The 11,843-nt window shown below is 40.7% G+C and overlaps 1 protein-coding gene across 2 annotated transcripts; it reads right to left on the bottom strand.

The window, feature by feature from the left end:
* Window positions 1–6,260: 6,260 nt before the first annotated feature.
* dtx3 (deltex E3 ubiquitin ligase 3) lies at window positions 6,261–11,351 on the bottom strand. Of its 2 annotated transcripts, XM_006785600.2 has the most exons (5): window positions 10,886–11,351; window positions 10,633–10,673; window positions 9,377–10,179; window positions 8,329–8,546; window positions 6,261–8,182 (listed from the first exon to the last, which is right to left on the bottom strand). In XM_006785600.2, the coding sequence occupies exons 2-5, from the start codon at window positions 10,643–10,645 to the stop codon at window positions 8,107–8,109; spliced, it is 1,110 nt and encodes a 369-aa protein (XP_006785663.1). In that variant the 5' UTR covers window positions 10,646–10,673; window positions 10,886–11,351; the 3' UTR covers window positions 6,261–8,106. The 2 variants fall into 2 exon arrangements, with proteins under 2 accessions (XP_006785663.1, XP_035761588.1); XM_035905695.2 differs by lacking the exon at window positions 10,633–10,673 and having other exon boundaries at window positions 10,886–11,350.
* Window positions 11,352–11,843: the final 492 nt, after the last annotated feature.

The following is an 11,843-nucleotide window of genomic DNA, read 5'->3' on the forward strand; positions in this document are numbered from 1 at the left end:
GGGAAATACCTGTAGAGAGGGACAAATAATCATTCATTTTTAATATAAAACCTGCTGCAGTAACCTCACTAAAACAAAAGCTGGAGGGTGTGTGGCACTTTGTTTCAGTTTAAGCAACAACACACTTTACATTTAAACAGCACAGCCTGGAGGCATTATGTCGGGAGGATGGCTTCTTATGAAATTTATTCACATGGAATACTCCATGTTAAAATGTAGGTTACATCCACTGAACTGAAAACAAACACTGCAGTAGACATGTTTGTTTATTTTCAGTCCATATTGCCTGTATAGACAAGTCGTTCTCACATACAAGTTATAGTTTCCCAGCTTGTATATAGTAATACCAAAAAATGCTTGTTACTATGTAACAGGCAATGCATAGATAATAATAATCAATACAAAATAAAATGCACACATTTTTAGTAAGCGTGTTGAAATAAATATCTATATATATATAAACTAAAAGAATAAAATGATTAAAAGAATAATGATGGAGAAAACTGTTTGGATTTCACAGATAAATGTGGGAGAGATGAAGAGAAGTGAGGTAGGGATGGTAGGGAAGTTTGAGCAGATGGGTCCTGGTCTGCTTTGTGAGAGCAGCAGATGCCCTGAGATCCTAGGCCACAGAAATGCCCCCAGACACTTACAGCAAAGCATTAAAGAGGCCAAGCCCAGTAATTCCGCCTCATTACATCTTCCCTCTTTCTCACAGGAATAAAGGTTAATGTATTTCCTCAACTAAGTATTTCTACTGGGAAAAAGACCAGGTGAATATTTGTACTTGGTGAATGGGAGCTGGTCAGACCAGTGAAAGGCAAATCTGGACAACTGGGATTTGTGTTGTGAAATTGGGATTTATTATTGATTTTGCTGATGATGTTGTCCATCAGTGTTCTTTATGGACTCTTGCTTTAGACCAAACATCTCCTGGTCAGACAACAAAAAATATATATTCATATGTAAAACCTTATATTTTGCTATTTGTTTTAATTTGTTTTTGCTAATGATTGCTTGGACATTAGTTTTCCTTTTAATATGTGACAACAGATGGCACTGTAAACAAAATAGTGCGATTAAAAAGAACATCCCAGCTATTATCTCTTCTGTTTTTTGTTTGTTTGTTTGTTTTGTCTTTAACCTTTTGACAGAGCCGTGTCATCTCCTCGTGTAACTACCACCACTCAGCTTCAACAGTATTTACACTCCCACCAGAGACTGTGGGGTCAGTGTGGTCAAACACAAGGTGATATCCCCACTTTATGTCAAATATAAAATGTCAGCTGCTGTGGGGAAAACTGCCCCCGTGCCCAGCAGAAACAGACGAGTTAATAAATGTAGCAGATGCTTGGCTCTGCTCACTGATCTTGGGCAATGAAGCGGGTGCTGCAGGACCGTGGGTATGCTGCATACCAAGCAGACGCCATCGCAAAGCCTTCTCTGAGAAGAGTGTTACCCTCTAGTGGACCAGAGGGGTAAAAGCCAGGATGATATTTCTTTGAAACAGGGAAAGAATCAGCACGTTAAATGATGCCCTCTTCCTGTATTCTCTTCCCTCCAACAACACCACATACCCTCACTCCTCTCCCTCTTCCCTCATAAAATATCCATCTCAGCGGTCTCCCACTTGTTCACCAACCTGTGGAACTGCATACCTAAGGTAAGTTTCTCTCTCTTTTTTTTAGTCTGATTAATTTGCCAAAGGAGTAAGAAAAAATACAATATATAAAATGCATAAATGCATTTAACTTACAGCATTTAGATTATTATTTCAAACATATCACAAAAACATCAGCGTTTTACTTTTTTGGGGTGTTTATATTCTGATGCATGTTAACATGAGTAGGGCATAGGACACAGTGCTGTGAAAACATATTATCTCCCATTTTTGCATATTGGTCACACTTACAGTATTGAGATTATCACATAACTTTTATTTCTGAATACAATTTTTAAACAATGACATCATTTATTAAGGGAAAATGCTCCTGATGTATTTACTCAGGTTATCTTTCCCTAATATTAACATTTGTTTGATGATCTGAAACAGATTCGTGTTACAAATATGCAAAACATAAATCAGGAAGTGGGGGAACACTTTTTTACTGCATTGTGCCCATGGCCCACTTATGCGAACATGCACAGTGACAGTGGTAAAATGCAGCAGTGTTAGAAACATCTCTGGGAGCTTTCTCTTTTCCCCCTCCACTCCTCTGCACATGCCCAAACCATCTCAGCCTCCCTTTCTCTAACTTTGTCTCTAAACTGCTCAACCTGAGCTGTCCCTCTAATATACAGCCCGATCTGGTCGCTCCCAATGAAAATCTTCTGCTCTGCTACCTCCAACTTGTCCTCCTGTCTTTTTTGTCAGCACCATTGTCTCCAAACCATACATCTCCCTTTCATTCTTGCTGCTATCCTTCCGTCACAAATCACCTCTGAGTGCATTTCACTGAATATAATCAGAAATCAGGAATATTTAAAAAAGTTATCTTAAATAATATGCCTGGCAGAGTCTGGCCATGATCATTAATAATTAAAAGTTATAAATTGCATTAGAGCACTTTATTAAAAACATTATTACAGTCTAATTTTGGTGGTAAATAATAAAACATCTGGATCAGAATATCTGTGAACCAAACTATCCCAGATACATTCACAGGATGTTGCTGTCATGCTTTAGTTCCTGGGCAGCTAATATAAACTCTCTGCACAGTCGCTGCCACATAAGAATGCAGAAAATACACTTACACCCAAAATACACCCAAAAACATTCCAATGTCACCATAAAACAATGTGAGCAATTTATATTTTGTATTTTTTCACTACAGGCGATACCATATAACACCCCCCCCCCCCTCCCAGCATCCATTTTATCAATATTAATCCAGAGAGGCAACACTGACCTCTAGTGGACATACATTTAACATGCAGCGTATGTCGCACACTGACACACGCTTTGGTCATATTGAACACATGTAAAAGGCAGATACTACGCATGCAAATGAAATGTGACAGTCGCAGCTGCGGACCTGGGATACGAGCTTTCCGACCAGTATAAAATAATAATAGGAGTTACTTCCGCCTGGATCCCATAGTGCACACTGATGGGAGAGAAGTCCTCTCTCCCCCTGAATTTTTTCCATGCAAATGGCTGTTTAAAAAAATAAAATAGTTAATAAATAATTATTTTAAGAACAAGCTGCTGGTTGTTAAATGAATTTTTCATTTTCTCCCGTATGAACGCAGATAGATTTGTGACGTAGAAATGAGGACGAATGACGAAAGTGCGTGTGCTTCGTCTTAATTGGATGATGCACGGTCATGTACCAGGAAGTGATGCAAACTCCGGCCTCTGAGTGGACAGATTTTTATTTGTGAGTGCTCTATAGAAAGAACCTAATCATAATGTATCACTTTCACAGCCATTGACACCAAAAGGCACATTTTTAATTAATAAAAATTAATAATAATAAATAATATTATCCCAGTGATGAGCTTTTCTGTATAAGATTAGCATGATAATATACAACTGTTCTCTGTTCTGTTTTGAAGAGGGAATATTGTAGACTGCCTTTTACTCTAGCCCAGTCCTATTCTGACATGCCATATATGGCATTGTCTTTCTTAATAACAAGACTTTCATGTCCGGTTAATCTGGAGATGGAGTCTTTGGTCTTTGGCTTGTTTTGTCCTCGGGTTGTAGTTGTACAGCCCGAGGACCCCATGTTTATTTTGTTTTAAAGGATACACGGCACACCATGCTAAGACTTATCACTTTTTCCGCTCATAGCTCTTTGGGAATCAAATGCGGCAGTTTGCAGATTTACGCCTGGTGACTTTCATGTTTATCAGCCTAGGAGTTTACATACTTTCTCCCCGCTGAAGACAGTTAACAAGAGCTTATTCATGTGCTCTAATTCACTTTTTGTGTTTGTGTGTGTGTATTTTTTTCCTAGATGGCCTGACGCAGCAGTTAGGGGCAAACTCTATGTCCGAGTTTGTCTTTGCACAAGCAGTGCAGAAATGGCTCCGATACGCCCCAGATCGTATGGGTATGGGTGGTGCAGGACGCACATCATGCATCCCCATCCCAGAGTAAAAAAATTACAAACTTCTGTGAAACATATAAATGTAAATAGGAAACTGTCTTTTAATAAAGTATTTAGCAAACGAAACACGCCTATATTGACCTTTTTTTTGTTTATTTTTTTTCTCTGTTACATCACATGCAATGCTTTCTTATTTTAGGATATTAATATTGACATGATACATTGTGAGACATTTGTTGTTGTTTTTTTTATAAAGGGTGTCCAATTTGAGGAATAAGTACAATTATGTGTTTAGGTGGTTTAAGTATTGATGGAAACATGCAGTAGTTTAGTATTGGTTAAAATACTTATAAAGAAAGGTAGATTTCCAGTCATGATTTAACTGTTGTTTTAATAAAAAGCAACTGTGTGAAAGAGGTGGAAAATCAACACCATAGCTCAACAGTGTTTCAATATCAGAATCTGACATTGTTTCAATGTCAGGTTTCAACATTGATTCAACATCAAAACCTGACGTTGTTTCAACATTAAAAAAGGGTGCAAGAGTGACGTTAGGTCAACGTCACACTTCAACGTTGGTTCAATGACGTCGCCTGATATTGACTCAACGTTGTTTCAATGTTTCCTTGCTATCTGGGTAGCTCACCTTTCAGTTAAAAATAAATAAATAAATAAATAAAAATATATAAAAGATGAGTGGGGACATGTTTTTCCACTTATCTCAGTTACTCAGAGACAGTTTGGGCTGCACTGATCCAATTTAGATATATTAAGCGTATATCCCTGCTCTAATTACTTAAGTCCACTGAAAGATGAATATATACCTATCAAGCACAATTGTATTTTAATCTATGATATAAGATGGGGCGGGGGGGGGGCTCACAAGCAAAAGCATGGTGTTCTGAAAATAAGCATTGTATTGCATTGTTGAGTGCATCTGAGTGGGCTGTCTGGGGTCCTGTCATGCAACCTCACAGACATCTGGTTACATGGTAAGGCTTGTAAAATAAACAGACAAATAATGTATAGGCCTGCATCAACATACCCCAATTATCCACAATAATATTAGAAAACCACTAAACAGGAAGTCAGCTTTGGTCACATTACAATGCAGCGCTTTACTTACAAGTCTTTGGGTCTACCCATCTAAACACTGCTGCAATGCACACACCCCAGTAGCAAGTGCCTTTGTATAACTACTAGAGTGAAAGCGTGTCTGTAAAGACCGCAGGTACTTAGTTACAAAGTTATTATACAGTATTTGTAAGAATTAGTTTGAATTTATGAGCAAGATTTCAAGGGGGGAAAGGAGCTTAGCAAGCAGATCAACTTTAGTGTCTGACTGTTTCATAACTGAAAGACAGGTTGCAATTCAGCTTTTTCCAAAAGCAATTCATGTTCTGCAGAAAAAAGATTCAAAATGCACTCAAACAGGTGGTGAACTCTGATTACTCATTCAGCCAAACACTAAGCTGTTGAATGAGTACTGAGCCATACAGTTATAATGCATACAGCTACCAGTGGGGATCCATTATGTAATTCTTCCTTTTACAAGTTGATAATACTGGTATAACCATTGTGCTTCTCTTCTTGTAAACTGTGGTTCGTATTTGTGAAATTATAGGATACCTACAAGTGTTTTTCACTGAGGACTGTGTACATGTTCAACTTCACTACAGTGAAGTTCAATATTCAAACAAGTGCAACTGAAAAAATAGCCAATCAATTTGTAGAAGTGTTTTTAAAGCAGTGGTGTTGTGCATTAGATCAGCTCAGACCGGTACCGTTCCGTGAGTCGTTTGGTACCGGGCCGCGAGAGTAGAGGCTCAGGTGTGAAATGTATAGTTTTCAGGGTTTTTATCGGTTTTCAGTGTTATTTTGTTATCGTTTTTATCGTTTACTCTGTTTTCCTGGGTCTTTTCACGTGTGTTATGAATAAATCTTCTTTTTTTCGGTACCGGTACTAGTTTTATTTTGTTGTATTTATCCGCGACACCTTAAAGGCCGGTCTATGAAAATATTGTCGGGCATAAACCGGTCCGTGGCGCAAAAAAGGTTGGAGACCGCTGCATTAGATGGTATAAAGAGGATAGACGTTTGGTATCCAGGGGTTGTAAAAGATTTCTTCTATAACAAGCATGATGAGAGGCAGTAATCTGGACTCGTGCCTAACAAATCATCACTAGCTTGAGATCAAGTTGCCTATGACGCATCTTTTTTATTTAGGGTCGACAGTGAATATCCAAACATAACTCTTTATTCAAGTATTAAAATGTAAAGCACATTATTTTGAACAAAGTACAAGAGTCAACACAATTAGAAAAGCATAACTCAAACGTTTCCTTCACAATCAATGTGTAATACATGTCACTCCTCACACTCATCGCCTCTCCTCGGGCTCCTCCTTAGTTGTGTAATGCATAGAAATGTTTGCACAGTAGCTTTAGTAAACTACAATCCTGTGTCCCAAAAATATCTCAGTTGGTCCCTTAACTAAAATAAAGGGAATGACAACAAAATGAAAGCATCTGATGAACGGATCTGACCAAATTAACTAAAGTGGCCGCTAGCCAAGCAAGTTACTGCACTTAGCAAATCACTTTCACACATATAGACTGATCGGTTCTGAGGGGTTTTCCAGCATTTGGAGTACAAGAATGTTTATGGTGAAGCTAATAACATTATTAGCGTTAGTATACATATCTTCATGAGCTGTTTAGCATTTGCACTGAAAGCCAGATAGTATAGCTACAAACATAATGCCGCTTACCTATTAAATAACATCAAAATAAGCCCAAACCTATCAGGAACATCATGCTTGATTTTTTTTTTTTTAAATCAAAAAATCAATGTAAGAAAGGCACAACAAAATGAGATCAATATCCCAGCCTAAATTAGAATTATTGTTCTCGCGCAATTTCTTTTTTTTCCTCTCTCCATCGTGTATTTTAGAGTACTTATTTAGATAAATTAATTGAAAACAGTTACCTCATTTTAAATGAGAAGATTAGCAGGCAAACCTCCCAGTTTGACAGGAACAGAGGCGTGGATATTTAAAGAGCTTTTGTGCCTATGATTTGGTTTAACTGGTCTATATGCCCTTGATATTTGACATCGTCATAAATCTGGTAATCAGAGTAGCACATTACTTACAACTGATGTAATGGGTTCAACACTTGGGAGACATCTTGAAATAACCAGCGTGACCAATGGGGGAAAACCCAGTGGGAAGTCCAAATGCAAGTTAAAAAGGTGCTGCTATGAGACATCATTTAACATTCTTCCTGTTAAAGCGAAAATGGATGAAGGGCGAAGAAGACACACGAATGAAGCAATTGACATCACCTTGTAGCCACTTTGCAGGGGTTTGCCCCGAGCACTCTCAAAAGAGGAAGCAAAAACCATCATTTCTACTTAAGTGAAAAACATACTTCCTTACCAAAGTGCCTGTGAGTGCTTTAGATTGCAACATCTTCAGAAAATCAATTCAGTTTATAGAAGCAGTGCTATCCTTGCGACATGAGCCACGTACTGACTTTATAACCTGGAATTAGTAACAACTCAACAAACATTTCTGGGGGGGAGGGGGGGGCAATTCAACAAAATATGTCTGCTTATATAAGAAATAAGATGATCCCCAGAGAAGAAATACACATTAATATAACATAAACGTTAACATTAAACTTAAGATTTCCTAAACAATATTAAGTACCATGAATTCTAACAAATCACAATGCTCTTAAATATGTGCGTCACATATCAGTCCCTGCTGCCAACAGTGAAAGCTGTAATACAAGGATGCACTGCATTCCCAAGTGTTTTCTTCCACGTGTAGCACTGGGATAAACTGAAAATGAGCAAACTGAGGAAGTGAACTAGTGGAATGATATGGGCTCTGCTGCAGCATTAGACTCCTGTTTGCTGAGGTCTTTCAGTCATCTTTTAAGAGACGGGCAGTCTCAAGAGCAAAACCTGGAGCTGAGTCATGTCCACCGCAAGGACAATCAGAAAGTCCTACAAAATCCTGGAAGAGCCTGTCACTTTCCTGCCATCAGTCCGCCGTGATGCCCTTCTCTCTGAGCTCCTCTGTCACTCGCACCAAGTACGTGGGGTCAGGATAGCCGAAACTGTAAGAAGGAATAAAAAGGAATCACTGCGCCGGTATGAGTTCAAGCTCAAGTAATAGTGGCAACAACTGACAGCACTTCTCTGTCAAGAACATGGATAAGATGCGTCACTAGCTGTTCACCTGCAGCTGAAAGTGAGTACATACCAGCGGGGCCCGCCCCATATTGAGGTCTTGTGGTGAATGTCATTCCAGGTGATGACGTTTTGCATGCCCGTAGTCATGGAGGTACCGATGGTGAAGATAAGGCGCTGTTCAAAGGCCCGGCGTAGCAGGCCCAGCACACGGTTCCCCTCAGGGCTGTCAGGGAGGTAGGCCACGCGGTCTGTTCCTGGGTACCGCACACCCGGGTTGGGATGTTCTGGCTGTTAAGAGTTAAAGTGTGATGAGCTTATAAACGCATAAATGGCTTTAAACAATCAAGTGCCTCAGTTCTGGGGCACTGCTACACATCCAGGTCTTGTATTTTTAGCCATATTTGACACAGCAGGAATGTGGTTTTTATATAATCTATTACAGCTACTTTGTAATTTTGACAGTTTTCAGACTATCAGACAATCTTAAACCTTAATTTGATAAGAGATAAGGCACCTGTGGCACATTCTACCCCTTCTACTTGGCGTCTGTTTCCTGGGAAGGGAAACCCCACAAAAGTGCAGTTTTTTTTTCAGGGGAATTCCGACATGGACACCTGTTTAAATTTCCTACTGTGTGGAAACCAACTTTCGTTGTCAACAGATGTTTTCTCAGCTCAAGTTTGACGTTCACACAGTAAGACACAGAAAAGCTGAATACAATCTAGCGTGACAGGGTTTGGAGAGATTATGACCCTTATTATGTAGATTATCCTGCATCCTTAGAATAACCTTTTAAGGTTAATGAACTTCCCTATGGAAACTGTAAATTTGTGGCTACATTAAAGGTCATTAAAGTCAAACAGCGAGACATCAGTCATGACAGAAAGAGTAAATATACGCGGTCAAACTGAGGCGAGAAACTGTCATCATATGTGCAATATGGTTTATTTTATGCTCTCTTACATAAATACACTCCTATTCTTAATTATTCACTGGAATTCTAATGATTAACAATGTTTAACAATCAGAATTATAAGTCCAACAAATTTCTTTACACACACAAAAATGATTACTAAAACTTTTCCCCTGAGTTGCATCTACTGTCCGCATCTACTCACCGACTGTAAGCCAGGAGGGAAGCTGTAGATGATGCAGATACACCCATAGCCTTCATGGCCAGGAAGCTCCAGATCAGGATCTCGCTCTACAATCATCGAGCCGTTGGCAGGCTGATTCCCAATCAGCTGCCCATACACAAGCCGACAGACGGGACACGCTTTCTTCACTTTAAAGGCTTGATCCAGGCAACAGCGACAGAAAGAATGGCCACATTTTTCCAGGGTCGTCTTCTCCACTATGTCCCCCATGCAGATCGAGCAAGTATTACTGTCCTCGGTTTCACCGTGGGAAGCCATGCTGGAGTCCACATCTTTCCTCTGGGCAGCCTCGTGGAGCATGACGCACGCCTCCTCGTCAACAGGCTTCTTTAACCTCTGCTGCTGTCTCTGGGAGCGCCGAGGCTGGGGAGGTGGAGGCTGGAGCAGGCTCCCCTCGCCGTTCTGCTCCAGGACTCCCACACAGGGCAGCAGAGCCCTCTTCCTCTTGGATCCCCCCTCCTGTTTGCTCATTTCTTTGCGGGCACAACGGCATAAGTCAATGAAAGCTTTTCGCGTCTCGCTGGAGATGGGTCCATCCATCACACCAGCCCCGACGCTCCTCGAGCCATCCACCGGCTGCAGCCGAACAGCACAGCAGCCCCCCCTCTCTCCTCGCCTAATGATACCAGCACTCATCCCCTGCTTGTGCTGGAAGTCAATGAGCCAGGGCCGCCCAGCTGCAGTCAGGTAATCCCACACTGCCTGTGAAACCAGCACCTCATCACTGCCCTGGCCAGCACTCACACTCATCTCATCAGAGGAAACTGCACAGAGAGGCACATGAAAGTCATCAGTGTTTGAGCAGCAGAAGCAAGTTCAAACAAAAAGTGTTGCACCACGCTTTTTCATAAGCATTCATCTTTTAATGAGACGTCGCCACAGGAGTCTTTTCACCTGTGCTGTTTTGTGCTTTTCTATATAATTTAGGCGCACATAAAACCACCATAGCACTCGCTGTGTTTTGCCTGCAGTGTATCTGTGCATGAGAAATTAATCCACGTCTATTTGCAGCGGATTCAGAAAGAAACACATAACAGGCAGCGTCGCGGCACTGCTGAAGACGTATCAGCTGTTCCCAAATTCAGACTGTAAACAAGGGAAACTTAATCCCGTCACACGCGCGACAACACGAGGGGGGGGGAAAGCTCACTGACAGCGGGGGCCACACGCAACAAAAACACTTGAGAGTGACACTTGTTTTGTGGTGAAAGGGTTACCTTGTGATCCCATAAATTCCTTCAATCGCGAATAAAGCGTCCTGTTGAACAGAGAAAGAGAGGAAGAGACTGAAGCACTGGAATACACGTAATCACAGCTGCTCGCCGATATTTACACGGAGGCATTCTCCACCGCGGCAGCAGCGATATCGCAACATTAGCTTAGCCTCGCACACATTTAGCTTGAACATTTAGCTAGCCTAAGTGTCTCCACCACACCAACCCCTCCACCTCGATCACTTCGACACCTCACCCTTTGCCGTAGCTCGTCGCTGCCTGTCAGGGAGGTTTCTGGCTGGATTAAAGAGCACTGAGCTCCATCGGAGGAGGCCTGTGTTGTTGTAGTTATTAGTTATTGTTGTTGTTATAGCTGACGTAGTGCTGCAGTTAAGCTAATCTGTTTGTAGTCAAGACATGATTCACATCTCTGAAGGATTTAAAACGGACGTTTCCCAAACCCTGCGCCTCCTCTTGTCAGTCACGCCTGTGTTTGCCTTCCTCATACGTCCTTGGCGTAACACAGAGTAAATAGCATTTGTAGTTGCTCTTCTTATCTGGCTCCGAGCACACTAGCCGTGTGTCCGCCTTTTACAGTCAGATAATTTGTTTCTCCTCTTCATTCTGCCCGCGTGTGTCTGAGCTTTCTAATGTAACCGTGCCCTTTCTGTTTAGCGCGTGGCAGCAAACATTATTAAGGAAACTAGGACCTACGAGAAAATGTGACCAGGAAGCTCGTCACTAAGCTGACATGATTGGCTGACAAACGATGTGTGTGTGTTTAATAATGTGATTCATTCTGTAATGTCATGATTATCCGCTTTTATGATAACAGAAGAATACATGGAGCATGACAGCTTCTATGTGATTTTTTATTTATTAATGTCACAGTTTAGAATGTTCTATATACTACAAATAACAATACTGATATCTGTCTACTTATCTATCTAATCTAACTGGATATCTTATCCAGTTTAGGGTCTTGGGGGAGGATAGGGTAAGAATTCGGATGCACACTGGACACGTTGCCAGGGCTAACACAGAGTTACAATGTAGTAAGCATATGCACCAGTAACAATATATTATTTGGAGCATGGTCATCATTTACTATTCATCCTGTGGTTACTAAACAATGCAAAAGTCTTGAGCCATCCTTCATTTGTTTATATTTTTTATCTACGAGAATAAATGGCAAATAGATCATATTTATTAAT

The sequence above is a fragment of the Neolamprologus brichardi genome, chromosome 20 (genome assembly GCF_056152115.1).
Source record: "Neolamprologus brichardi isolate AB-2024 chromosome 20, ASM5615211v1, whole genome shotgun sequence".
Lineage (NCBI taxonomy): Eukaryota > Metazoa > Chordata > Actinopteri > Cichliformes > Cichlidae > Neolamprologus > Neolamprologus brichardi.